This window comes from Ochotona curzoniae, unplaced genomic scaffold (genome assembly GCF_017591425.1).
Source record: "Ochotona curzoniae isolate NIBS_2020 unplaced genomic scaffold, NIBS_Ocur_1.0 contig_2318, whole genome shotgun sequence".
Lineage (NCBI taxonomy): Eukaryota > Metazoa > Chordata > Mammalia > Lagomorpha > Ochotonidae > Ochotona > Ochotona curzoniae.
In genome coordinates this window covers 8,264,204-8,291,781 of record NW_024465419.1, presented here as the reverse complement: position 1 = coordinate 8,291,781, position 27,578 = coordinate 8,264,204, and the positions used below count along the sequence as shown (strand labels likewise).

Below are 27,578 nucleotides of genomic sequence, written 5' to 3'. Positions count from 1 at the left end.
CTCCTCTCTGTATCTCTGACTTTCCAATAAATAAATCAATCTTAAAAAAAATAAAACTTGGGGCCAGTGTTGTTGCATGACAGGCTAAAACTCCACCTGTGACATTCCAATGGGTATTGGTTCACACTGGTTGCTTCATTTCCAATTCAGCTTCCTGCTTATGGCCTGCAAAAGCGGTAAGGATGACCCAAAGCCTCGGGACCCTCTATCCTCGTGGGGAACTTGGAAGAAGCTCCTGACTCCTGGCACTGGACTGGCTGAGCACCAACCATTGAGGCCAGCTGGGGAGAGAACCAGTGGATGGAAGATCAATCTCTCATTGTCTCTGCAATTCTTTCAAGTAAAAATGGAAACGCAAAATTCTGATTTGATGAGTTCATGTTAATCAAAAATTCAAGGAAAAACACTTTTTAAAGGTTATATTCAGGCCTGGCGTAGCAGTCTAGTGGCTGAAGTCATTGCCTTGCATGAGCTGGGTCATGTGCTGGCTACTCCATTTTCCATCCAGCTCCCTGCTTGTGGCCTGGGAAAGCAGTCAGGGCCAGTCCAAAGCCTTGGAACGCTGCACCTGCCTGGGAGACCCAGAGGTAGCTCCTGGCTTTGGATCGGCTCAGTTCTAGCTATTGTGGCCACTGGGGAGTGAACCAGTGGATGGAATTTCTTCTTCTCTGTCTCTCCTTCTCTCCACATATCTGCCTTTTCAATAAAAAAAATTAAAATTTTTAAATCTTTGAACTTGCATATTTAATGGCATCAAAGACATTAAGCTGAAAAGGAGCATCTACGAGGAGGACTAGGAAAAAGATGTTAAGTTTAATTTACCCGAGAATCACCCAAGAGAGGACAAGCCTGATGTGAAGGCTGAGCACTGTGGGGTAGCAGGCAGGCACCTGCATCAGTTCCTGGAAGTCAGCAGGAAGTCAAACTACACGCATGGCTAGAAAACCCAAGATGCTGCTTTCTCCTCCCCCTCCCGCAGGCCAAGGCCACACAGCCCAGCCCAATTCTCTCCAGAGAGCAGCCTGTGAATTCAACTTCCACTTATCTGCTTGTAATAGTGCTACAAGCAAAACCTGTGCTGTGACTCCACAGCATTGTCCATCACCGCCACCCTAACAAGACCAGTTCCTGAATGTCCTATCCCAACCATGAGAATTCCCAGAAGCATTGCGAAGCCTGGGACATCCTTGGGATGTCCTTGAGACCAGGCTTGAACCACAACCTCAGTACGGTCCCCTAAGTCAGTGAGACACGTTTACAAACTCACAGACACCCACTGCAACTGCATCCTAGCCAGCTGGGAAACCCTGCTCCTGTGGTCATCTGACACGCAGACAACACCTCCTCCAAGGACAGCAGCCACTCATCTCCCTGGAGAAGGGCTCCCTCCACCATCTTCACTCCAGCCAGCCATCTTCCTCCACCTGCCCTGACAGTCTGAATAAGTCTGCCCTCTTCCTAGCTCTTTCAGCCCACTGTCACTCCTGTGACCGAGAAGAAAGTTTTCTGCTTTACATACTACAAAAGCTAATGAGGATTAAAATAGAAAGAAAGAGGGAGGGAGGAGAGAGGAGGAAGCAAGCTTTTACAGTATAAAAAAGAAAAGCTAATGGTCCACTAACATTTATTTTTAGAACATGCAAGCACAAGATTCAAACTCCACTTTGGAGTGTGGAGAAATGATTTTTTCAACAAAAACTGAATTAGTTATACCTGTTTCAGAAAGGATTCCAGGGCCGAATGTGCGGTTTTCTTCAACTCTACATTTGTATGGCTACACCACTTGGACAGCACTTCAAATAACAGGCTGTAGTTGTCCAGGAGGCAGGTGCTAAACTGAGAGGCATGCAGGGTGAGCAGGCGCAGGCCAGCTGCAACGGCAAAAACCCTCACGTGTGAGACAGGACAACACTGGGCGGCTCAGAAAACAAAGACAAGCTGCAGGCAGATTGGCAAGGTCCAACCCTTAGGGAAGATTATGCCTTACTACAGGATGACAACCCAGGGGTTCCACTTGTGCTCTACCTCTGCCAGCCCCAAATGAAATCAACAGGCCCTAATATGGCTGATGAAACCCAAAACAAGGGCCAGGAAAAGGATCAGGATTTATTTAGGCAAAGTCAAAACCAGTCTGGACCAACTCAATGATGCCCTAAAAAAAGTCATGTAACCCAAGTGTGACCATCTTACCCAGTACTTGTGTGCTAAAAAGTCCCCCAAAGTCCTATAAATAAATAGGTAAAACACCACTGATAGTTTCATTAGTTCCATCCATGGCTTAGAAGCAAAAGCTTATCCAAGACTTTAAGTTAGTAATCTGAAACATCGTATCTTATTAAACGCAGAATCTTACCTAAGGGTACAGCGTATCTCTTTATATCAACCTAGTTCAGAAAAGAATTCATCATCAGTGTTTATAAATCACAAGTCTCAGGTGTCAGAGAATGAGGGTGATATATGACTCCTACCTGGGGACGGATTGCCTTTAGTGTAAAATCAAAAATCTCCCTTGACATCTGGGGATCTAGGGAAACGACAAGCATACGACTCTGTCACAGATCACAGTACCAATCTCACCCAAACACCACGCCAACACTGCACAAGTGTCAGCTTTCCTATAAACAGCCCAACCCCTGCATCAACTTGCACAGTCCCCTATAGACCCTCCTACAGCCAGGGAGCCCAAGTGATTAACTGCTACAGTGGCAACTGCAGAAAATAAAAAAATACACATCATAACAAACAGATCCATTTAAATTCCAACTCATCATTTACAAACTCTAGCCAATAGTCTCTGAGGGCCTCATTTTGTTCACCTGTGAAAAAAACGGTGCCATCTCTTCTTTCAGGCTTAAGGTGCTAACCATTTTCAGGTCAAATGTGCTTTTTTTTTTCTCCTAGTACACCCAGGCATCTATTCAACACTTAGTAAGTGTCAAATTATTACGGGAATTACAAATACAAGCAAAATATCACCTTGGACCTCAGAGAATCTATTACCTATAAGGAGAGATGGAAAACATACGACTCCAATAGGAGGCGCTCTTTCAATATTTATTTCTTTTTTTTGAAGGGCAAATAGACTTTAGAAAGAAAAGGAGAGACACAGAGAGGTCTACCATCCTCTGGCTCATGCCCCAAATGGCCACAATGACCAAAACTGAGTTGATCCAGAGCCAGGAGGCAGGAAATTCTTCCAGAGCTCCCATGTTGGTATAGGTCCCATGGACTTGGGTTGTCCTCTGCTGCTCTCCCAGGCCATAAATAGGAACCTGGGTGGGAAGCAGAGCAGCCAGGACTTGAACTGGTGCCCATATGAGATGCTGGCACCATAGGCAGAGGATTAGCTTGCTGTGCCATCACACCAGCTCCCAAGAAAGCTCTCTTATCCTGTCCTGACTGACGTCACCATCACTTAAACCACTGCCTCCCACCAGATTATTCACTGCAGCAGTACACAAGCCAATAATGACTTCTCAGTCCCTCTAACAGGGATGTACAAACAGAGCTCCTGTCTATGTTTTGATTGCAAGGACTCTGATACAGGAAGACAGAGCTTGAGAGGTGAGAGAAACACAGACACATGTGAGGACAGGCTCTGAAGAGGCACACAAGAGCCTGCTTTGGAATCCAAGAGACTTCTGCAGCTGTGAGTCCCGGACTCAAAGACTGAAAGAACAGGTTTGAGTTGGGGGAAAGGCGTCCAAATAGGATGTAATGGCGTGAACACAAGTGTTTGCACAAGGAGCCCTGGGTATCAGCTGGCAGTGGGCTCTGGAACAAGCAGACGCGCTGAGCGGTAGCACAGGGCCATGGGCCCCTGATGACCTTCTCCAGGCTTTGCCTTCCACACTGCAGCATCCGGAGGGCCCCTGTCCCCATCGTACCACTCCCTGTACAAGTGCACTCTTGTATTTATTCCTAATGTGGAGAAACCTCCTATACAACATAGTAATCGTTCTAATACGTGAGGGCACTAAACACATTCTCAGTGCTGTGTGACCGTCACCATCTATACTCAGAATATTCCCATGGTCCCCAAGATTAAGGACACTCACTGCACAACGGCTCCCTGTTCACCCAACTCCTGCCTCTTGTCTCTCGTGTTTCTTCTGGCTCTATCTCAAATTTTAAAATGAGGAGAATTTTAAAATAACCTTTGGACACCAACATTTCATGTTTCAACCAAATAAACACAAAACATATATGGGCAGTACAAAAATTACAAGCATTACAAGGAAGTATAGAGATAGTTTTAAATAATTTTTTTTATGATTCAAGATATTCACTTGTGTGCCCAGTGCAATAGCCTATTGGCTAACGTCCTTGCCTTGCACGTGCTGGATCCCATATGGGCACCGGTTCTAATCCCAAATGTTCCACTTCCCTTCCAGCTCCCTGCCTGTGGCCTAGGAAAGCAGTAGAGGACAACAGCCTGGGCCTTGGGACCCTGCACCCACAAAGGAGACTAGGAAGACGCTCTTGGCTCCTGGCTTTGGCTCAACTCAGCTCCAGCCGTTGCGGCCGCTTGGGGAGTGAATTAGTGGATGGAAGATCTTTCTCTCTGTGTCTCCTTCTTTCTGTATATCTGCCTTTCCAATAAAATAATAAATAATTCTTTTTTTAAAAAGATATTTACTTGCTTTTTAAGAAGAAATTAATTCCTTAAGGCTAGATTATATCAGCTAGATCATCCTCTAAACCTTTAATGTTGAGTTACTGTAGGGGAACACTGTTGATAACTACAAAGGAAAGTGTATTACACAGACTTTAAAATGAGTAAGTAAGGCTCTACATCTTAAGAATGCCAAAGCGCTAATAAAAAATTTAAAGATCTAAGTAAAAGGAGAAATGTATTCATAGACTGAAAAAGTTAACATAGTAAAAATGACAATTCTGCCCTAAATTAAGACACAAATTTAATGCAATACCGATCCAAAAGCGCAACAAGTTTTTTTTTGTAGGTACCCACAAATTTTAGAACAGAGGGGTAACTCATGTGGCACAGCAAGTTAAATTACTGCTTGAGATACTTGAACCCCATATCAGAGTATCCACTGCTATGTTATTCTGTCACAGACACCAACAAGACACAGAGCAAATTCATTACAGAGTTCTCTGGGACCCTAGCTTCAGGTATGCCTAGCTTTGGCTGTCGCAACCACTTGCGGAGTGAACCAGAGGAGAGAAGACCTCTCTTTCCTTATTTCCTCTCCCTTTCTCTCTCTCTCTATAACTCTCCCTTTCAAACAAATAAACAAATATTTACAAAACAAAAACAAAACCCTGAAAAGTAAACAGGATTCTTGTTAGTCTGAAGTTTCTGAAAAGATAAAAAAAGCACTCAAAGCAAACAGCACCTTCTTCCATGGACTTGGTGAAGTTACACAGAAGGGAAGACAGCCCCTTCAGACAGCCGGCCAGAACAGGGAATTTGGGTTCTCTTACTGCTGATGTCATCTAAAAGCAATATTTTCAGAATATAACATTAAAAAGGAGAAAAACAGAACCAAGTCTACAAAGATAGAACTTCAACAAGCTCATCATACCTGGGTCTTGAGCTCACCCAGAAAGGCCCGGAACAGGTTTTCCGAGTTATTTATCATCTCACTGGGATGGACTTCACCTAACACTCCAAGCAGCTCGTAGATTTTTTCTAAAACTGATGAATAAATTTCAGAAAAATGAGCACTAAAACTTACATAAGTTAAAGTAACAAAACATAACCATAAGAAAACAAGAAAAGATTTAGTTCAAAAGCAAATGCACAGTTAACAACAAGTATCTAGTTCTGCCCAGTGGAATCTCTCCAGATTGCTCACTCCAAGCTCTCGGCATAAACTAGATTCTATTTGACACATGTTGTGAGTTTTCCACATAATCATTTTGTAACGAGTTAATGTTTTTGTAAACAAAAGGCTTTGTACTTCTTTTGTATTCATTTTGTTCTATTTTCAGCAGGAAAACCTCATCTAGGAAACAAAAAGATTTTGGCAGAAGAAATGGTACACTAATAAGTTGTTGAAATAACGGGGGAAAAAAATAAAAACCAACTTAACTGCATCTCACCTGTATCTGGTATTCTTGTTTTCAATGCAAGTTCTCCATAGAATTTGTTAAATAATTCTCCAACTCTAAATTCATCCATGAGGCTAGAGCTTCTCAAAGTCTGAAGTAACTGAAAGAATACAATACTTGCATTTTCTAACAGAGGAAATAAAGGCGTCCCCATCTCATCCTCTGATGTAGAACAGAGCCAGTTTTCTGAATCCTATGTCTCCAAGGGATGAGCACTCAGCTTCCCCAGCCGCCTCTCCCTCTGGGTGACTGGGGAGACAGGGGTCAAGGTAGGTGGTGGACGAGTGGAGATGGTCTTTGCCCACTGGCCCCAAGACATCTGTAACATGACCAGACCCATCCCCTATAGGCACTCAAGAGCAAGGACCAGCCAGGCTCAGAGGAATGCTGAAACAGGGACGCACCAGAGAGAGATGCCATTTAAAGGCAATATACAGGTTCATTCCCACTGCCAAGATCTTGGGGTTGGGGGGTGATGCCCCAAAGGTGGCTCAGGCAAGAGCCATAAAGTCCTTATTTTTTCTTAATTCTCTTGAGAATCCTTTTTTTTTTTTTTTACTACACAGAAAGGTCTAATGAAATACCAGGGCATTGTCAGGGCATGGTTTGAAAATACAGATGTTATCCATATATCCACACAACTTAACCTTTATCCTCCCCCAAACTGTAACCCAAACTCTGAAGTTCCACTCTGTAAGTTACATGTTTAAAATACATACCTACAAACATAAAATTACCTTAATGAGAAGGTCCAGGGCTGGAATTCTACATTTAGCTGCTCTGTCTTTTGTATAGACACTGGTACAAAAATTCTAGGTTTCAAAAGGAGACACAGTAAGAGAAAAGTTAAGACTCAATGATAGCTAAAAGTACATCTCAGAGGGCCAATTCCAACATACAACATAATAATATGTAATACTTAACTACTTATAATATTACAGTATATAAATGCAGATACAAAAAAATATTATAGCATCATTGTGGCAGCATGGGTAAAGCTGCCATCTGCAATGCTGGCATCCCATACGAGCTCTGGCTCAATCCGAGCTGCTCCACTTCCAATCTCAGCTCCCTGCTAACAGCCTGAGAAAGCAGTGGAATATGGCCCAAGTGTTTGGACCCCTGCTACCCACACAGGAGACCTAGATCAAGTTCCAGGTTCCGGGCTTTGGTCTGGCCCAGTGCTTGCCATTGTGGCTATTTGTGGAATAAATCAGCAGATCCAAGGTCTTCCTCTGTCTCTCCCTCTCTCTGTAACCCTGCTTTTCAAATAAACAAATCTTAAATGGAAAAGAAAATATTAATGAAAACATTGGTACAGACGTGCAGTGGATATCATATAAACAATCACCATAAAGCACAAAGGAACGGGCCTGGTGCCGTGGCCCAACAGCTAAAGTCCTCGCCTAACACACACGGGATCCCTTATGGGCGGCCGGTTCTAATCCCAGCAGTGCTGCTTCCCATCCTCCCTGCTTGTGTCCTGGGAAAGCAGTCGAGGATGGCCCAAAGCCTTGGGATCCTGCACCCCTGAGAGACCTGCAAGACAATCTGAGTTTCTGGCAAGACAAAAAGCAATGACTCCTCTTTACATCTTTACAACTTCTCATGGTATACAATATGACAAAGAAATGAATTAATCAAATGATAGTTACAGAGAGTTAGAGAAAAACAGCCGGGCCTCTACAAGAGCATGAAAGGACTAGGTCCTGGCTGGCCTCATGCCTGGCGTGTCTTCATTCACTTCTCCATCTCATTTGCAAAGTGGAGAACAAGAATGAAGAACCATCACAAAATTTTGGTAAAAATGAGACCAACTATATATCAAAGAAGTTGCATATGTGAAAAAAAATTGTATTAGTTACCTCTGAGAAAACTTTAAAAAAATCTATTAATATTTCAATCAAGAGAGAACTCAAAAAGGACAAAAAAATGTAGGCAAACCACCATGAGAAGCATTTTGGGCATTGTGCTGTGGTGGGTGAGCCTGTGATGCCCACAGCCCCGACACTGGCTCCTCTGCTTCTGGGCCAGCTCCCTACTCCTGCAGCTGAGAAAGCAGCACGAGATGCCCCAAGGACTTGGGCTCCTGCCACCCACAGGGAACACCCAGACTGGAGTTGGGACTACCCGGCCTTAGCCTGGCCTAACCCCAGCATTTGTGGGCATTTGGGGAGTGATCCAACAGACGGAGGATTTGTCTCTCTCTCAAGCTACCTTTCAAATCAATGAACCAATTTCTGCATGATCCCTCAGCACCCACAGGGGATTGGTTCCAAGACCTCTCAGGGATACCAGATGCTCAAGCCCTGTAGACAACGGCGCGGCATTTGGACATTCTCCCACACACAGGAACTCACCTCTTGCAGACTTATCACAGCTCCTGCAACGGAGAACAGCTGCACTCTGGTGCGTGGAAAATGACAACACTAGGCAGTTTGTACATACTACTGACAGAATTTTTTTCCCCTGAATGTTTTCAAGTCATAGTAGGCTGAACTGGCAGATGCGGAAGCCAAAGACACGAAGGGCAACTGCATCTTCCTACAAATGTCTCAGACGGATGCCGCTTTGTCACCAAAGTTGGGACCAACAGAAACAATGCACCATGAGGTGTAAGGCTTGTTCAAAGCAGCAATAAGGTGGAGAAAGACTGAACTGCCAACTGCTGGCTCTCCGGGGAACAAAGAGGAGCTCTGCGGAGGGCAGGCCACAGAACAATGGGAGGCTGGAGGGCCAAACGTCCATAGGGAAGGAACACAGGAGCTACAGGGGCTTCCTCTGTGGCAAAACTCTTTAACTCCTTTTCTTTTTTTTCAAGACTGATGTATTTTTTTGAAAGAGTTAGAGAGAGAGTAAGAGGAAGGTAGAAATCTTCCTTACACCACTTCACTTGCCAGAGGACCACAACACCCAGACCTGGGCAAAGCTGAAGCCAGCTCTTCCATATGGGCCCAAGCACTTGGGACACCTTCCACTGCTTTCTCAGGCACATTCGCAGGGAGTCAGATCACAAGGAGAACAGCCAGGACTCAAACCAGTGGCCACATGGGACACTGATGCCACTTGACTCAATACATCACAGTACTGCCCCTAACACAGTCTTTTTAAAGTATTCTTGAATCTCTCCATAATGTGAAAATCTCCAATTTATGATAATTTTCTGCAAAAGGTATCATTTTATACCATAAGCAGAATGCTAACAAGAATTTATTATAAAAATCAAAGTAATTCCTCTGACAGGAGCTTTAGTTTATGAAACCTAAACAAGTGTATGTGTGTTTGTGTGTGTGTGTGTGTATAAATATATATGGCTGAGCACTTGGCACAGCAGTTAAGAAGATGTTACGAGCAGGGCCTGGCGCGATAACGTAGTGGTTAAACTCCTTGTCTTGCATGTGTTGGTATCCCATATGGTTGCCAGTTCTAATCCCGGAGGCTCTGCTTCCCATCCAGCTCCCTGCTTGTGGCCTGGAAAAGCAGTCAAGAATGGCCCAAAGCCTTGGGACCCTGCACCCATATGGGAGACCTGGAAGAAGCTCCTGGCTTTGGATTGGCTCAGTTCCAGCTGTTGCGGCCACTTGAGGAGTGAACCATCGAACAGATCTTCCTCTCTGTCTCTCTTCCTCACTATATACATCTGACTTTCCAATTAAAAAAAAAAAAGTTACGTGCAATATCTGCACCTCATCTTAGAATGTCTGGGTTTAAGTCCTAGCTTCCTGGGAGGTAGCAGATGATGGTTCAAGTACTCGGGTCCCTGCCATCTCATGTTAGAGACCCAGGCGGATTTCTGGGTTTCTGGCTTCAGCCAGGCCTAGTCTTGACTTTCGGGAGCTTTTGGGAGTGAATCACCAGATCAAAAATCTCCTCTTCTCTCTGTCTGTGTCTACCTCTCTCTGCTTTTCCAATAAATTCACAAAGAAATATTCAATAATCAACAGCCCATTTCATTTTTTATGATCATCAGGCAAATCTCCCAAAAGAAATGAATAAACAGAATAAAAATACCTTAGTAACATAAGTGAAAATAGGTGGTTTAACATAAAAAGAGGTGGATGTTTTCCCATCCTTACCTTAACATCAAGAGAGTAAGGTGTGATCTTCTGGCCAATTTTTTCTAAGAAAATGCATAAAAATCTTAAGGCTTCTTCTCTACAGTCACGAAACTGTAATAATAACAAAAAAAAAGCGAGAATGAGAGTCATTCCAACATAAAAAATGCACAAGGAAAACGAAATGAAGATGTTCAACTTACTTCATCAATGGTGAGCGATTTCCGGACGAACACAAGCAAACCAAAGTCTTTGGAAAAAACTAAAGAAGTCTGCAATGCTGGAGAAAGAAAAAAAAAAAGTTACAAAGAAGCATTTTGGAAACCCACCTATAAAGGGCTGTTTGGTTTTCCAGGCAGCCTTTGGGATAAAAAGCTCATCACAGTCTATGGCATCAATGAAGAAAGCAGAAAATTCTAGAGGATGTTTCACAAGGACGTAGTAGGCAGGCGATCCCTGTGCCCTCACACTTGGTGACAGATCTGAATGTTCACCGAGAAAAGGGAAAGGAGGCTGCCCAAGCCAGGAAGGTCTGTGCCAAGCAACTGGGCGCACGCTGCTAACACCCTAACCAGCCAAGCCGTTTACAAGGAGGAAGAGATGCAGGACAGATTTTAGGAGACTGTAAACCTCTCCTGAGAGGATCTTATGGGACCAAGGGCAGGGATGGGAAGGCTACTTCTAACGGTCCACAACCTTGGCAAACAGGGACCTGACCCTGCAGCTTGCATGCTAGGAGCGAGCCCCCTCATCCCCCAACCCCACCATCCGCAGCCTTAGAGCCTTCTTTAAGGAAAGGTGTCTGGCGGGAACAGTTCCAGCTGCCTCATCCTGAACCAGGTTAAAACATCTGTAGTTCCTCTAGGAACCCCTCAAGGGAGACAAGTAAGGCACGCACGAAGCGGACAGCGCTTCTGTTTTCAGTCCTGCCAATTCACCAAGGATGAAAACCATTCAGCTCCAGGAAAGCGTTCTGGGAATGTAGGTGAGACAAAAGAAAGTGAAAATACTTTTCGATTGTCCTCTCATCCAACTTTTGAGGACAACGATGACCCAATTGGGGATCGATTTGGTTTTTAAGCACATTTGATTTTAAAAACACCAGGCTGGCGGGGTGGGGTAAGAAGCAGAAGGACAAATCGCTTTTTACACATATGCACGGATATTCGAAGACTGAAACAGCGTTCACTACACCCACTGGGTTCAGCGGCTCTAACCCAGTCAGAAACCCAGGGGAGAGCGCCCGGCCCGGCTGGTACCCACCCAGCACCGCGGGGCTGGTGCTCAGCACGCACTCCTGCCCCAAGCCCCGGATCAGCTGGCTGCCAGCCATGGCAGCGCCGCAGCGGTCGGCGGAGGACAGGCAGTCTCGCAGCTGCAGCAGGATGCCCTGCACCGGGGTGCCGGGGTCCGCCATCATCGCGCCCTGAGCGATCGCGCACGCGCGCCCAAGGCCCGGGCCCGGAAACGCCGCGGGGCGGGGCTGGCGTCGGCGGACCCTTCCACGAGGCCCTGCGCGGGGGGGGGGCCTGACTGCGCCGCCTGGCCGACTAAGGAACGTGCATCGGATACACTTAGCGTGCCCATCAGGAAACCTGGGAGAAACAGGAGTCCGGGGCTTTGGCTTGGGAAAACAGAAGACGAGACTCAGGTGTTGGAGTTGGCAAAATCTGAGAGGCGAGCGCACACACACACCACCCCACCCCGCCAAATGCCCGGGTCAGAGGCCTGCAAGTCCTTTTCAACACCGAGAGAGTGACAGAGGATGCAGTCCTGTAGAGAAACACCCTCCACCAACTTGGTCTGGTCCGACTCCCCAGATTTCCCGCGAAAACGACGACTGGTAGAGGGTCAGACCATTTCAACAGAGGGGAAACTGAGCGAGAACTGACTGCACTTCCCGTTGGGGCACCGAAACAGGCTATTAAATACCCCCTGTGGGTATTCAGTGGTGCCTTCTGGAGGCGGGGCCAAGCGAAAGCGCCGCTGTGATTGGTGGAGCCCCGCTGGGGGCGGTGACGGTCGTGCCGCCGGCGGGAACACTCGGCGTGGCTGGAGAGTCGGGTCGGCCGGTTTTGCCCCGAGCCCAAGGGATTTTGCTTTACAGGTGTCCGCCTCTCCCGGTAGGCACACACCGGCCTGCAGGGCCCAGCGGGGGCTTCCGCGCGGCGAGGCGGGGAGCAGGCCGGGCGACGGGCTCGGCACCAGCCTATCCTTGTCGCGCAGATAACCTCGAGCGAGCACCATGTCGTCCCCGGCGTCCACCCCGAGTCGCCGCAGCAGCCGGCGCGGCCGAAGCACCCCGGCTCAGACGCGTGAGTCCCCACCGCAGCGGCCCCTGGTTCCTCGGGGAGCCGGGCCGAGCCCCCAGGCCTCCCGGCTCCCCCAGGCCTCCCCGCTCCCCCAGGCCTCCCCGCTCCCCCAGGCCTCCCCGCTCCCCCCACTCCCCGGAGGTGCCGCCCCTTCCGCCTCGCCTCCCCCGTAGAGCCCAGCCGGGTCAGTGTGCGCAGACGCAGGCTCAGATGCTCTTCACCCTGGCGGGATCGTTTGTGTTTGTCCAGTGTCCCCGAGGGACTGGGGCTGGTGCGGGCAGGCCACGCGTGAGTTGACGGCCGTCTTTTTCTGCTCTGATAACAAGCTCGGAGTGAAGATGCCCGCTCGTCTCCGTTGCAGAGACGGCGGGGCGAGGACTCCACCTCTACCGGCGAGCTGCAGCCGATGCCCACCTCGCCCGCAGCCGAGCTGCAGAGCCCAGCCCCGCAAGACCGGTTATTTTCTAGCCCTCCTCAGATGCCTTCCTCAGGTACGCTGCTCGGGTGTGCAAATGATCCCTCAGCTCGGGTCGGTTGGGCAAGTGTGGCGAGGCCTTATCATCTCTGTGCATGAGCTGATGTGGTCTTTGCCAAAAGGACCGGAGGAGAGCACAGAAATTGTAGCGTTAAGGGCTTACTGAGCGGGGCAAGCCGTTTTCCTCCTGCATGCTGAGGACACAGACCGATTCTCCCTGTCACACGGTCTGATCATCAGTTTACTCTGGCTGCGATTTCCAGTTTGATGGGCTGCCGAAGAGTCACTGCATCATGAATATTTGCATTCTGTTTTGACAGCTATTCCCCTGGACTTCGATGTCAGTTCACCCCTGACCTATGGCACGCCCAGCTCCCGTGTGGAGGGAACCCCGAGGAGTGGTGTCAGGGGAACACCCATGAGGCAGAGACCTGACCTGGGCTCTGCCCGGAAGGGGCTGCAGGTGGATCTGCAGTCCGAGGGGGTGAGTACCCAGAGCCAGGGTCCCTGACGGCACCCTGCAGCCAGGGGTACTGACTGGTACTGACGTGCTGCTGTGGTCACTGTTCTACCCTAGGCAGCAGCTGAAGATAACGCCGTGGCGAGTGAGCAGTCCTTAGGCCAGAAACTTGTGATCTGGGGGACAGATGTGAACGTGGCAACTTGCAAAGAAAATTTTCAGGTGAGCTGTGTGTGTGTGTCACAGTTCCTGCTGCAGGGCTCTGAAGACACTCAGCAGCAGTGTTTGTCACCCCTCCTTAAGTGGCTGTAACTACAGAGATGCTGGTTTGTAGGCTGTTTAGACCTATTGATGTTTTTCCCGGTTTTTTGCTTTTTTCTTTTTAAATATTGTTTGTGTCCGTCTTCACTGAGTTGACTGAGTTGCTTAGTCTCAAATGCACTGTGCTTCATAGTTGTCTGTTTTCTCTTCATGAAGAGATTTCTGCAGCGTTTCATCGACCCCCTGGCTAAAGAAGAAGAAAATGTTGGCATTGACATCACTGAACCTGTGTACATGCAGCGACTCGCAGAGGTGATCCAATGTTCTACTTATGCTTGCAGGCTAGTTGTGTCAAAGTGGTGACGTTAGCAAGGTAACCAAGTGTTTTGTCTTACAGATTAATGTCATTGGAGAGCCATTTTTAAATGTGAACTGTGAGCACATAAAGTCCTTTGACAAAAATTTGTACAGGCAGCTCATCTCCTACCCACAGGTAACAATTTGGTATTGGGTTTGATATATTAGAATAAATATTGGTCTGTGTCCTGAGCCTCCCAAAAACTGTTTTCCTGCTCTATAAAAAATGGGATACCGATGTTAACAAATGTGGACCCAAAAATGCAACCTTATCTACTTGGCTGTCAGTGTTGATGTGTTTAGAACTAAGACGTGAAAGCGTGAGCTCACTTACTGATGGCAAGCGGAAGCTGTGGTAGTGTGCCTGTGATGTTGGTGGTCCTGGTAGTGGGCTTCTGCCGGAGTGTTAACGGAGGTGGGTGGGACTCCATAATTGCTAAATGTTCCTGCAACACAGTGATCCCCAGTGGGGTCCCTTGTGGCCGCTGTTGTAGACGTCCGTGGCAGGTAACCCTTGCCCTGCTTCCTGCATTGCAGATAGTGCTTTGTGGAAAAGCAGGCCAGAAGGGTCTACTGACCTGCTTCCCTGCTCTGTGAGAAAGAGCCCACAGTTAGTTTTCTGTAGAGCCGCCATCCCTGATCAGTGAAACTTCCAGTTTGATGTTGACTCAGGAAGGGAGTTGGGGGAGTGCTTTCCTTGTGATGCCTCTCAACAGAAATGCAAGCGTTAGCTGAGCCTCTCTGGTTTTCATAGGAAGTTATCCCAACTTTCGACATGGCTGTCAACGAGATCTTCTTTGACCGTTACCCTGACTCGATCTTAGAGCATCAGATTCAAGTGAGACCGTTCAATGCGTTGAAGACTAAGAACATGAGAAACCTGAATCCGGAAGGTACTGTGTTTCATAGCAGGCAAGAGCCTGGCGAGAGATAAACAAAACTTTATTTCAACAAGGACCGTTGAAAGAATTGGTGATAGAAATAAAAACAGCGAGCATGATGAATTATAGACTGATAGAAATAATACGTATTTAGAGCTTCTTTACACTTAGGAATCTACCGAATCTTTTATTCTAGAATCTTCATTATAAAAGATGTGATTTTTTTTTTAAAGACTGGCTTGAAAGAGATCTTCTGTCCACTTGTTGATTCCCCCAAATGGCTGCAACAGCCGGGGCTGGCCAAGCTGCAGCCAGAAGCTTCTAGATCTCCCATGTGACTGCCAGGGGCCCAGGCAGTTGAGCCATCCTCCACTGCCTTCCCATTTTAGCAGTCAAGAGAGCAGTCAAGACTCAGCCATGCTTGTACGGACTGTCATCAACACTTTGGGTGACCACCCACAGTACTACAACAGTGGCCCCAAGGTGTGACTGTTAACTTTCTAACTTAAATGAACTTGTAGAAATGTAATAAATACTGCTAAGTAGGCACTTTCTGAGAATCATTTTAGAATACAAATACAGAAGATACCCCTGAGATTTTGGGAGGTCAATAAAAGAGCAAGACAATACAGTGGACGTCTCAGCCAGACAGAGCAGAAAGATGGGCCCGTGTCGGGGGAAGTTCATGGCACAAGATACTGTGGTGATGTGTAGGATTTGAAAAACAAGCACAACAGAACTCATTCTCAAGAGCAACCCATGAGTGCTGCTCAGGAGAGACAGCCTGAGTCCCAGAGAGGCTCTGTGGGCTCAGTGGGAGGCCACAGGGGCAGATACACAAAACAACAAGCTTCTGATAGGCCGAGGAAAGGGGTGATAGGTACCCACTAGACAGCAGGCCTAGCTGAAGACAGGGGCGGGGGAGTCACAATTCAGCGAAGGTGCCCATTGGACTGGCCAGGCCCAGAGCAGAGCCTGCCTGGACCCCAGACACCCCTGTGCCTCAGGTGAGATCTGCTGATACAGTAGCAGACACATTGCTGGGGAGTAGCCCTGGGGCAAGCTGACCTGTCTCTTTCCCCAGACATTGACCAGCTCATCACCATCAATGGCATGGTCATCAGGACGTCCCAGCTGATCCCTGAGATGCAGGAGGCCTTTTTCCAGTGCCAAGTGTGTGCTCACACGACCCGGGTAGAGATTGACCGTGGCCGCATCGCCGAGCCTTCTGTCTGCACACGCTGCCACACTAGCCACAGCATGGCACTGATTCACAACCGCTCCCTCTACTCCGACAAGCAGATGGTAAGGCCTCCTGCACCCTGGTCGGGCCTCCCCCTCTGTTCAAACCCCTGAAAAGCCAGGTTCAGCTTGGCACCACATGTCCATCAGCCCTGCTTCCTAAGTGACCCTGTGCACCTCACTCCTCCCTGCCTACAGTCTGGTTGGAAGCTAGCACACGCAGAGCCTGCCGAGGCTCCAGCATTGGGACACAGTGTCCCTGTTCATGACTGCATCCTCTGTGTTGCCGTGCTCAGAAATAGTTCATGAGAAAGCAATTGTATATTCTTCCACTTTAGTTCATTTCAGATCACTTTCCTTTTTTCTTTTTTTTTTTTTTTCTTAAGATTTACTTGTTCATTTGAAAGGCAGAATTAAAAGGAGGGAGAGATATTTCCATCCACTGGTACACTCTGCAAATAGCCATATTGTCCAGAGCTGGGCCACTGTGAAACCAGGAGCTTCCTCTGGGTCTCCCACGTGGGTGTAGGGCCCCAAGCACTTGAGCTGTCCTCCGGTGCTGTCCCAGGCCCATCAGCAGGGAGCTGGATCTGAAGTAGAGCAGCCTGGACATGAGTTGCTCTTGGTGAGGGATGCCAGTGTGGCACGTGGCAGCTTCACCTGCTGAAGCTCTGGCCCCTCCAGTGACTTTCAAATTAACAAATCGGCGTACCCTGGGAATTATTAAGTAAATAAAATATAGACTGGGGTGTTTTTGTGAGAAATACTTTAAGCTTCTAAAATGTTTTTAGCAAACCTAAAATGGGATGTGTCAACCTAAGGTGGGAGTGTAGGAAACACTAAAGCACAGAATTACTTGGTTGTAGGCTGGCACAGTTGTGCAACTGGCTAATCCTCCACTTGCAAGTGCCAGCATCTCATATGGCTGCTGCTTTGTGTTTTGGTTGCTCAACCTGCTCTCCAGCAACCTGCTAATAGTCTGGGTAAGCAGTAAGGATGGCCCAAAGCCTTGGACCCTCACCCATGTGGGAGACCTGGAAGAGGCTCCTGGCTCCTGGCTTCAGGTCGGCTCAGCACTGGCTGTTACGGCCATTTGGGGAGTGAATTAATGGATGGAAGGTCTTTTTTGTCTGTTTCTCCTTCTCTGTAAATCTTGTTTTCCAAAATAAATAAATCTTTAAAAGGTTAAACTGTATTGTTACAACAGCTTCACTGGTAAAGGACAAATGGGGTAGTGTCTGTAAGTTTCTCACATGTGTTATGTTCCATGAAGCTTCATCTTTTACCTCTTTAATTGTTAAAATCCTCGATTGGAAGGAGGAAAGCAGGTGATTTTATGTTCTATGTAATGGGAGGAAGTTGATGTGCTGGGATGGGAACTCGTGGTTTCTCTTTGCTGCTCTGCATCAACAGTTTCTTTAATGCTACATGGGGTGTGGAACAGAGCAGGGAGCCAGGGATACAATGGCAAAGGCCTTGTTGCCAGGAACCTCTGACCTTGGACCCCTTCAAAGATTCCCAAGTCTGGCTCAGAATGAAGCCTTTGACCAGCCCCATGCTAGGTTTCAGTTCCCTCCACTCAGTGGTCCCCGTAAAAAGTGTTGTCCACGTGTCCTGCCCTGCCCCCCTCCCTCAGGCAGGGACTGCTGGGCAGAGCAGACAGCTGCATGGTGAGTGGGTGAAGACGGACACGGGCAGGTGGCAGAGATGGACAGGAACCCCTGATCTTTACAAATGGTATTCTGCACCCAAGCAACCCACAGACACACATGCAAATAGGTAGAGCACCCCAGCCTGCCTTATCATGGCAGAAGACAGAGCTGTGAGTCGCCCCTCTAGGTCAGAACCTGGGACCCCGTCGCTTTCCAAGCAGTCAGTCAGCTGGAGCTTAGAACAAAAAGCAGCTTGTCTAGGTGTCAGACCTGGCTACTCAAGCAATGCAGGTGCTTTCAGCACAACCCCAGTTCCCTACTCTTCCTCCAGATCAAGCTCCAGGAGTCTCCCGAGGATATGCCCGCCGGACAGACGCCTCACACTGTCATCCTCTTCGCTCACAATGATCTTGTGGACAAGGTCCAGCCTGGGGACCGAGTGAATGTCACAGGTAAGAGAGGAGTTTGTGCCAGCACCCCAGTATGCCTGACTGGTTTCTAGTGCCACTCCAGTCAGTCTTGTGCCTCAATCCTCAGTTGATGGGAATGGGGCCACTGCTCCTGTCCCCCAGCTGTTGGCACGGATCTTCTCAACTCAACAAGGGCCATGACCACTGAGCTTCCTATTTCCCAAATGCACAGCCAAGGGTTAGCTTAGTCACCATGGACAGAGAAGAGGGGTGCTGAGTGTCACTGCAGCTCAGCTGCTGCTGTGCGCCTGGATCTACACGTCCTCTGCGCCGGTGAGATGCTCTGCAAGCACCCTCAGCCTGCCCGACTTTGGTGCCTTCCAGCCATGTGGGTGCGTGGTCTCAGAAGAAGGGTGTGTGTATGTGACAGCTGCTGCTGTCGCAAGTGGGCAGTGTAGGGAATGTGTCCTGGGACCAACAGGCCATGCCTTTTCAGCATCAACTTTGAGTTGTGAGAGTACCTGTACCTTCATTCAGACGGACACGGAGGCTGGGGGGACAGGTGTGTAACACACTGGTTAAGATACCACAATATCATTGCCCACTTCACTTGGGATCTAGCTTCCTGCTAATAACAGCAGGAAGTGGACCCCAATCATAGCTTAAGGCTTCTTTGAAATCACAAAAATTGAGTGTGAAACTCATCAAACTCATCAGATGGGGAATCTTGCTTTCTTGAAGAATACATGACTATTTGTTAGTCTTCCTTGAGTTAACATTCTTACAGAGGACACAGCCATTGATCTGCATACTTACTATTAACAGAAAATAGTCATTTCCCCTTCTTGTTTGACTCAGTATGTTATCTTTCTGTCCATGAAATAATCTCAGTATTTTTCTAGGCTATCCTTTTGTTACAAGTTCCTGGAACTGCATTTTAGCATGCATGCACTTGGTTATCTGCTACTTAGTGAGAGACACTGAGCACTCCCATTGACCTGTTCATCCCTACTCCTAACTCCCAGAGTGCCAATGGCAGGGGCTGGGAATACAATCCAGATCTCCCAAGTGGGCGGCAGGGACCCTTTGCCTAAAGCATCACCACCTCCTGCCAGGAGGCTGGAGTCCAGAGCTGGGAGCCGAACCCAGGCCCTCCAGTGTGGGATTGCGGGCAGCTTAACTGCTGGGCCAGATGCATGTCCAAGGGGATTTACAGTCTGCCTTTCAGAAGCCTCTGTTCTTGCTAGCTGGCCCTTTCCTGCTGCTCCCTCCCTGGGGGTTCAGAAGGGGCCTTGGCTAGGCAGGGACATGTCTGGGGCCATGGTCTCTCTCTGGGGACATGGGTCTCTGCTCACTACCTCCTCTGGTGCCGGCCTCGGCACCTGTCAGCTACTGTCCTTCCAAGGAGGGGTGGCCACCCCAGGGAGGAGCTGAGTGTGTCTCTGCCTCCACCCTCAGGAATCTACCGGGCTGTGCCTATTCGAGTCAACCCCCGGGTGAGCAACGTGAAGTCCGTCTACAAGACCCACATCGATGTCATCCATTACCGAAAAACAGACGCGAAGCGCCTACATGGCCTCGATGAGGAAGCTGAACAGAAGCTTTTCTCGGAGAAACGTGTGGAATTGCTTAAGGAGCTTTCGAGGAAACCAGATATCTACGAGAGACTCGCTTCAGCCCTGGCTCCGAGCATTTATGAGCATGAGGATATAAAGAAGGTAACTCAGGGAATTGTAACTGACAGCTCCCTGAAACTCGGGGAGCTGCCCCATGCCAGCAGTCCAGATGAGAGTCGCTGCCTGGGGCACAGAGTGGGCCGCCAGAGCCCTGATGTGGTCACTGGTTCAGGAGAGTCAGGGGGCCGTTGTCTCTTACCTCATCTCTGCACTGAACTTGGGTTTCTTTCTCTCTTTTTTTTTCTCCCCAAGTCAGAGTTACAGAGAGAGGGAAAGGCAGAGATCTTGCATCTACTGCTTCATTCCCTGTTGGCCACAACCCCCAGGGCTGAACCAGCTCAAACCCAAGAGCTTCGTCTAGGTCTCCCATGTGGGTAGCAGGGGCTCAAGCACTTGGGGCCATCTTCTCATGCTTTTTTCATGCCATTAGCAGGGATCCAGACCAGAAGTAGACCAGCCAGAACATGAACCAGCACCCATGTGGGTTACCAGCATCTCAGGCTGTAGCTGTACCCACTTCGCACCACAGACCCCGAACCTGGGGTTTCTAGTGTAAGGCCACAGGGGCTCTGGACAGGGATTTATGTGGCCAACATTGTGGCACCGTGATGTGCATCAGTGGTAGAGAAATCAAAGCACTTTCATGTGCCCTCCTTCAACTGCTTTTACTTTGTGTTCATGGAATATAGAAGTACTCGTAAATTCAAATGCTTACCTCAATAACTCTGCAGAAAATGGATATCCCAACACGTTTGCTTTCCTAGGGCATCTTGCTCCAGCTCTTCGGCGGAACAAGGAAAGATTTTAGTCACACAGGAAGGGGCAAATTCCGGGCTGAGATCAACATCCTGCTGTGTGGTGACCCTGGCACCAGCAAGTCCCAGCTGTTGCAGTACGTGTACAACCTGGTACCCAGGGGCCAGTACACATCTGGGAAGGGCTCCAGTGCCGTGGGCCTCACCGCGTACGTGATGAAAGACCCCGAGACGAGGCAGCTGGTCCTGCAGACGGGCGCCCTCGTGCTGAGCGACAATGGCATCTGCTGCATTGACGAGTTCGATAAAATGAATGAAAGCACCCGATCGGTGCTGCACGAAGTCATGGAACAGCAGACTCTGTCCATTGCAAAGGTGATTTGGAGCCTCCACCTGTGGGTGCTGGGAGCACAGTGCTGTGGGACCACAGGACACGACCCTGCTGATGAGCAGTTGGCCTCTGAGGCATCAGCCAGGCCTCTTTAAATCTCGTCTACTATGTTTCCTACCCACTCACATGTGGTGTGTGTGTAGAAGTTGAATTAGTCCTGAAGCTTGTGCTGGGGTTTCCTTTCTGAGAAAGGTGTTGATCGGCTCAGGAGCTTCTGGCCTGTCTCCCAGGCATGGATACAAGGACAGAGTGTGGACACACTGAACTCTTGAGAGTCAGTGGGTTGACATGGCTCTCAGACACAAGAAATGTAGCTCAGGTGATCTGGAATTAGGTCAGGCAGGAATGGCTCTGACCCCCACCCCACATCCCCCATGGGCAGCTTGGAGCTGGACTTCTAATGGCATCATTTCCTCCCCCAGGCCGGGATCATCTGTCAGCTCAACGCACGCACTTCCATCCTGGCAGCAGCAAATCCCATCGAGTCCCAGTGGAACCCCAAGAAAACCACCATCGAAAACATCCAGCTGCCTCACACGCTATTGTCAAGGTGCTGAGTGAATGCTAGGAGACAGGTGTTTTTGGCTTTGCTCATTGGTAGAATCTTCAGGCAGTGCTTGAGAGTGCTCCCCCCGGAGTACAAGGTGTTTCAGTTGTGTCTGGTCAAGACAAAGGCAAGAATTCTGTATTGTTGTTCCAACTATGAGTTTTTTGTTTTGTTTTGCTTTGTTTTGCTTTGTTTTGTTTTGTTTTGTTTTGTTTTGTTTTTAAGCACCAGGGCAACATGCCACCTTAACAACCTTATTCAGTCAATGGTTGCTCACCTCTGTTCTCAGTCTTTAAGCTAAGAGAGCTACTTTCCTCTGTGCAGGTTTGACTTGATCTTCCTCATGCTGGACCCCCAAGATGAGGCCTATGACAGGCGGCTGGCTCACCACCTGGTTTCACTGTACTACCAGAGCGAGGAGCAGGCAGAGGAGGAGTTCCTAGACATGGCTGTGCTGAAAGACTACATCGCGTACGCCCACAGCACCATCATGCCACGGCTCAGCGAGGAGGCCAGCCAGGCCCTCATCGAGGTCAGCCCTCTAGTTGTTTCTTCTGGAGCTATAATATCAGCTTTCCTGTGTGTTCATACATGCAGTTAGTATGTGTATGGCTGCACAGCAACCTGAGTGTATGAACTCCACACAAATCATCCAGTTCTTGGAGCTTCCGTCTTGGGGTTATTTGTTTTTGCTGAAGACTATTTTATTTGAAAGTCAGTTAAGGAGGGAAAGACGGTCAGAGATCTTCCCCTCCACTGGCTCACTTCCCAGATGACCACAAGAGCGGGGTTGAACCAGCCCAAAGCCAGGAGCTTTCTTCCACGTCTCCCATGTGGGTACTAGGAGACTATGCACTGTCTGTCTCTGTAATTAGCTCTTTCAAATGATAAGTAAATATATCTTTTAAAAGAAAAGCAGAAATGAAATGTGTTGGGTATTTTTAGATTCACTCTAAGACATCTTCTCAAATACCTTTCGAGTCAGCATCTCCATCCATCAGTACAAACTGCTGGGGGGACCTCCCTCAAGGATTCGCAGAGAGAGTGTGTCTTTAGCACTTGTCATGTCAGGACTACATACAGCTTTTGATCCCTCTCAGTATCTCCGCATGGCAGCCAGGCAGTTCAGGTTATTTAATGGAACCCTGTCCAGGTCTCAACCACACAACCAAGAACTGTCACCAGGCAGCTTTGCTCTTGTGTCTGCCCTAGGCGTACGTGGACATGCGGAAGATCGGCAGCAGCCGGGGAATGGTATCTGCATACCCTCGTCAGCTAGAATCGTTAATTCGCTTAGCAGAAGCCCACGCCAAAGTACGGTTTTCCAGCAAAGTGGAAGCGATCGATGTGGAGGAGGCCAAGCGCCTCCACCGTGAGGCTCTGAAGCAGTCTGCCACCGACCCCCGGACGGGCATTGTGGACATATCCATTCTCACTACGGGTGTGTAATTGCAGGGAACAGAAATACTTTTTTGAGAAACACTGGGGCATGGTCAGGTAGTTGACATTTCAGATTTTGATTAGCAGTTAAACCGTCAGAAGCAGGAGTGCCGAGCCTTCTTTGGACCAGGACCCCTCTGAGAACCGGAAGAGAGTCTGGCCTTAATCTTCCCATTAGTAAATACACTAAGACACAGCTTTGTGTCTGTCTCCATCTCTGCTGTGAAGTTTCCAAGCTAACTCATTTGAAAGCAGTGGTACATTTCTTTAAAAGGAGTGACCAGGCCTGCTACATGATAATACAAACCAGGTTTCAGTAGAAAGTAACAGCTGCTGACTCAGAAAACTGGACACCACATACATCAGAGTTCAAGATTCATGGTGCTTTCCAGTACATCTGGCATCCGCCTGCTGTTCCCTAAAGTGTATTGGCTAGCAAAACATCTGTGGGAGGACTCTGAGACAGTTGACTTCCCAATAGAAATGTTCTCACTGATTTCTTTTTTAATCAGGAATGAGTGCCACCTCTCGTAAACGGAAGGAAGAATTAGCCGAGGCGTTGAAAAAGCTCATTTTATCCAAGGGCAAAACACCAGCACTGAAATACCAGCAACTTTTTGAAGATATTCGGGGACAGTCTGACATAGTAAGTATTCGCGTATGAGAGTGTGTGTGTGTGTGTGTTTGAGATTTATTTATGTACTTGAAAGGCAGAGTTACAGAGAGAAAGGGCGAGACAGAGGGAGGCCTTCCATCCACTAGTTCACTCCGCAAATGGATGCAAAAGTTGAAGCTGAGCCAACGCAGAAGCTGCTTTCCCAGGCACATTAGCAGGGAGGTGGATCACAAGGGGACCAGCCAGGACTCGAACCAGCACCTGTATGTATTGCAAGCACCAGTCAGCTTTACCATAGAGCTGTGCCACGGTAGTGCCCCCCTAGTTGTTTAGGTGATAAATGCAAATGTACCTAAGAGTAGAGAAGGAAAGTAAGATCGTCTATAAACCCACTCTCCAGAAATAGTTTTTCTGTCAGGGGAAAGTACTCTAAGGACCCTTTTGTGAATAAGTGAGATGATGGCACTGAGTGAGAAGAATCATGCAGGTCCACCCAACCCCACTTGCTTTTCCAGCTCCTTTGCCAGCTGGGGCCAGAGCTGAGTAGTTAAACTGTCACACAGGGTGATGCTTTCATATTGAAATTAGCCTGTCTGGCCATTATGGGTGACTTGACACATGAAATACTTGTCTTTTTCTTCCATAAAGGCAATCACCAAGGATATGTTTGAAGAAGCCCTGCGAGCCCTGGCCGATGACGACTTCCTGACTGTCACTGGGAAAACTGTCCGCTTACTGTAAGGCTGTGGCATGTCATGAGCCACACTGCACCACATGTGGCCTCCAGGCCAGTCTGCTGCTGCCATCTGTCTCAATGGACTCTGGAAGGCATTATTTGGCTGTATCAAAGCTTTCTAACTTGGGTTCAATGATCTTAGTAAAGCAAATGTTTTCATGTTTCTAGCAAAGCAAAAAGAAAAAAAAAAAGCTTGCTAGTATGCAAACATGGACCGCTATAGCAGAGACTGTGCTAACATGCCATTTGGGGGCAGCAGGGCTGCTGTGCAGACATGGAGCCCCATGTGCAGAAGGCAGCTGCCAACAAAGCTGGTGCAGGGCCAGGCCTCTGTGCTGCTGTTTGCCCACCTGCTGGAAGACTTTGCAATATGAGGTAGCAGAAGTGGCCAGGGTGCATCACTCAGTGAAGAATCAAGGGCTGGAGCACTTCTCTGTCCCTTGCGTTGGCATAGACTATAATTCTTTTTATTAGAGCTTTGTTTTTCTTCCCCAGTAGCTACTAGTAGATCAGGAATGTATGATTGGAAATTATGATATTCTGGGCTAACTTATGCCGCTTTATCCTAATTCATAAAATTTTTCCTAAATAAATGACAAAGAAATAACACATGGTTATCTGGCATTATGTTTCATTCAGAAGAAGACTTTGGTAAATGCTGTATTTGCTGTGGGTATTTGATGTGACACTTGAGACACTACCAAATGGCTCTTCTTGCAAGTCCAGTCCCTGCCAGGCAGCAGGTAATGGCCCTAGTGCCTTGATCCCTGCCACCCACATAGGAGATCCAGGTTAAGTATGGGTTCTGAATGGGAGAAGAGATAGGATAAGGAAGGCAAGTGGGTCCATGTACCTGAAGAATTATTTTTGTTAACCTATGGAAGAAAAGTTTTGGACCTGTTCTATAATTTAGACAGAAACAAATGATCAGGAGGTAAAGTCACTGCAGGTGGTGTTAACTAAAGGGCAGTATTACTTCACTGTAAAATAGGTAGAGGGAACCCAGCTGTCCCACTCCTAGGAATATATCCAAAGGAAATGAAATCTTCAAACGAGAAAGGGATCTGTGATCCTATATTCATGGCAGCACAATCTACAATAGCAAAGATGTGGAAACAACCCAGATGCCTGTCCAAAGAGAGTTGGATGAAGAAACTGGTACATCTACTCGGGAATACTACTCAGTCATTAAAAAAGAAGAAGAAATCTGGGCCCATCGTAATACCACTAGTGCTTAAAGTCCTCACCTTACATGCTCCGGGATCCCACGTGGTCGCCAGTTCTAATCCCAGCAGCCTTGCTTCCCATCCAGCTCCCTCTTGTGGCCTGGAAAAGGAGTTGAGAATGACCCAGGCCCTTGGAACCCTGCATCTGTGTGGGAGACCCAGAAGCACTCCTAGCTACTGGCTTCAGATTGGCTCAGCTCCAACCATTGCGGTCACGTGGGGAGTGAACCATTGGATGGAAGATCTTCCTCTATCTCTCCTCCTTTGTATAACTGCCTTTCCAATAAAAATAAATAAATCTTTTAAAAAATAATCTACCATTTGCAACCAAATCCCAACTAGAGACCATTATGCTCAGTTAAATAAGTCAATTCCAAAATGACAGTACTGTATGTTCTCTTTGATGTAAAGCAACCTTCATTTAAATTATAAGATCGATAGCCCTTTCAATACTGATTTTGCAGCAACACAGGAGTTTGATATTTTTGTTTTACTTTCATTTCTTCAAAAATTTGCCGCTTACTAACTTCTTCACTGACTCACGTCACACAGGAGCATCACTTTCTCCAAGAAGGTTTTTTGTTTTTCATTTCATGGATATATTGGTTATTCAGTAGCATGTTATGTAACACCATAGTGTTGCAAATTCTTTTCAGCTTTATTCCTGTTGATTTGTTTTATGGCTTCTTATTTAAGGGGATATATAATAACTAGTAGAGGCTCATATCCAGATATGAAGATACAATGCATACTGCAACTCCATGTCCAAATTAGACTCCCAATGAATCTGTTAGATATATATTTATTTAAAGAGATTTATTTTATTGTAAAGTTGATATACAGAAAGGAAGATCTTCCATTGGTTGATTCACTTCCCAAGCGGTCGCAACACCCAGAGCTGCACCAATCTGAAGCCAGGAGTTTCTTCCAGATGGCCCATGTGGGTACAGGGTCCCACTACTTGGGCTGTCCACGACTGCTTTCCCAGACCACAAGCAGGCTGCTGGGTGGAAAGCGGGACCTGCCAGGGTTAGAACCAGCACCATTATGTGATCTTGGCATGTGTAAAGTGAGGACTTTAGCTGCTAGGCTGCCATGCTGAGCCCAAGGATATATTTTTTGGAATGTCAGATGAAAAGAGTAAGAGGCAGAGGAAGATCTGTCCACTCACTCCTCAAGTGACCGTACTGCCAGAGCTGAGCCGATCAGAAGCCAGGAGCCAGAAACCTCTTCTGGGTCTCCCACACAGGTGCAGGGATCCCAAGGCTTTGGGCTGTCCTCGGCTGCTTTTCCAGGCCACAACTAGGGAGCTGGATGGGTAGTGGAACCACCAGGATTAGAACTGGCACCCATATGGGATCCCAGCATGTGCAAGACGAGGACTTTAGCTGCTAGGCTACAGTGCCAGGCCCCCAAGGATATATCTTGACAAAAGGATGTTGGACTGTTTGCCATTGTCTGTACCTGCAATGTCAGGATACACTTAAAAAGCAGAATGATGGATTTATGACTGCTTATGAAGGACTGTACTAGTATAATAATATAGGGGAAACAGTTGGGGAGAGAAAATTGGAGAAAGGGGTAAGGGAAATCCCACAGAGCCTATGGAATTGTATCATAAAATTAAAAATTAAATAGAAAAGGGGAAAAAAGAGTGGGTCACGTCATGGCATGTAGGTTCAGCCTCCGCCCACTGCATCACCATCCCATCTGGACACAGGTTCAAGTTCTAGCTACTCCACTTTCCATCCAGCTCCCTGCTAACGATCTGGGAAAGCAGTAGAGGATGGTCAAAGCCTTGGGTCCCTGTAGCTATGTGGGAAACCCAGAAGAAATTCCTGGCTCTTGGCTTTAGACAGCACAGCTTAGCCATTGAGGCCATTTGAGGAGTGAACCAGCATACGGCAGATTTTCTTTCCTCTTTACATCTGCCTTTCAAATAAAAATAAATTTTTTTTTTTTTTAAAGTCACAGGGCTGGCACTGGTGCTGAGATCCCAGGAAGGATA

The 27,578-nt window shown here is 47.8% G+C and overlaps 3 protein-coding genes across 6 annotated transcripts in view; 2 read left to right on the top strand and 1 right to left on the bottom strand.

Moving 5' to 3' along the window:
* Positions 1–11,550, bottom strand: part of PRKDC (protein kinase, DNA-activated, catalytic subunit) — a 139,855-nt gene extending 128,305 nt beyond the window's left edge. Inside the window, exons 1-10 of the mRNA XM_040972592.1 lie at positions 11,397–11,550; positions 10,337–10,413; positions 10,155–10,247; positions 6,816–6,890; positions 6,070–6,178; positions 5,550–5,662; positions 5,361–5,460; positions 2,469–2,524; positions 2,354–2,384; positions 1,714–1,871 (exon numbers count right to left, since the gene is read on the bottom strand). Coding sequence (XP_040828526.1) covers positions 1,714–1,871; positions 2,354–2,384; positions 2,469–2,524; positions 5,361–5,460; positions 5,550–5,662; positions 6,070–6,178; positions 6,816–6,890; positions 10,155–10,247; positions 10,337–10,413; positions 11,397–11,550 — 966 coding nt within the window. The remainder of the gene's footprint in view (positions 1–1,713; positions 1,872–2,353; positions 2,385–2,468; positions 2,525–5,360; positions 5,461–5,549; positions 5,663–6,069; positions 6,179–6,815; positions 6,891–10,154; positions 10,248–10,336; positions 10,414–11,396) is intronic.
* A 634-nt stretch (positions 11,551–12,184) lies between these two features.
* MCM4 (minichromosome maintenance complex component 4) lies at positions 12,185–24,951 on the top strand. Of its 2 annotated transcripts, XM_040972587.1 has the most exons (17): positions 12,185–12,256; positions 12,360–12,448; positions 12,772–12,936; positions 13,241–13,404; positions 13,498–13,602; positions 13,858–13,953; positions 14,039–14,134; positions 14,753–14,891; positions 15,964–16,184; positions 18,105–18,225; positions 19,642–19,901; positions 20,624–20,989; positions 21,428–21,555; positions 21,877–22,084; positions 22,765–22,993; positions 23,505–23,638; positions 24,257–24,951. In XM_040972587.1, the coding sequence occupies exons 2-17, from the start codon at positions 12,379–12,381 to the stop codon at positions 24,347–24,349; spliced, it is 2,595 nt and encodes an 864-aa protein (XP_040828521.1). In that variant the 5' UTR covers positions 12,185–12,256; positions 12,360–12,378; the 3' UTR covers positions 24,350–24,951. The 2 variants fall into 2 exon arrangements, with proteins under 2 accessions (XP_040828521.1, XP_040828520.1); XM_040972586.1 differs by having other exon boundaries at positions 12,189–12,448.
* Positions 14,337–27,578, top strand: part of UBE2V2 (ubiquitin conjugating enzyme E2 V2) — a 56,271-nt gene continuing 43,029 nt past the window's right edge. Inside the window, exons 1-2 of one of the 3 annotated variants that reach the window (XM_040972589.1) lie at positions 14,337–14,356; positions 23,791–23,800. The gene's annotated coding sequence lies outside the window, so the exon portion shown is untranslated. Of the gene's footprint in view, positions 14,357–23,790; positions 23,801–27,578 lie in introns of those variants that run through there. The other 2 variants (XM_040972588.1, XM_040972590.1) reach the window with 2 other exon arrangements.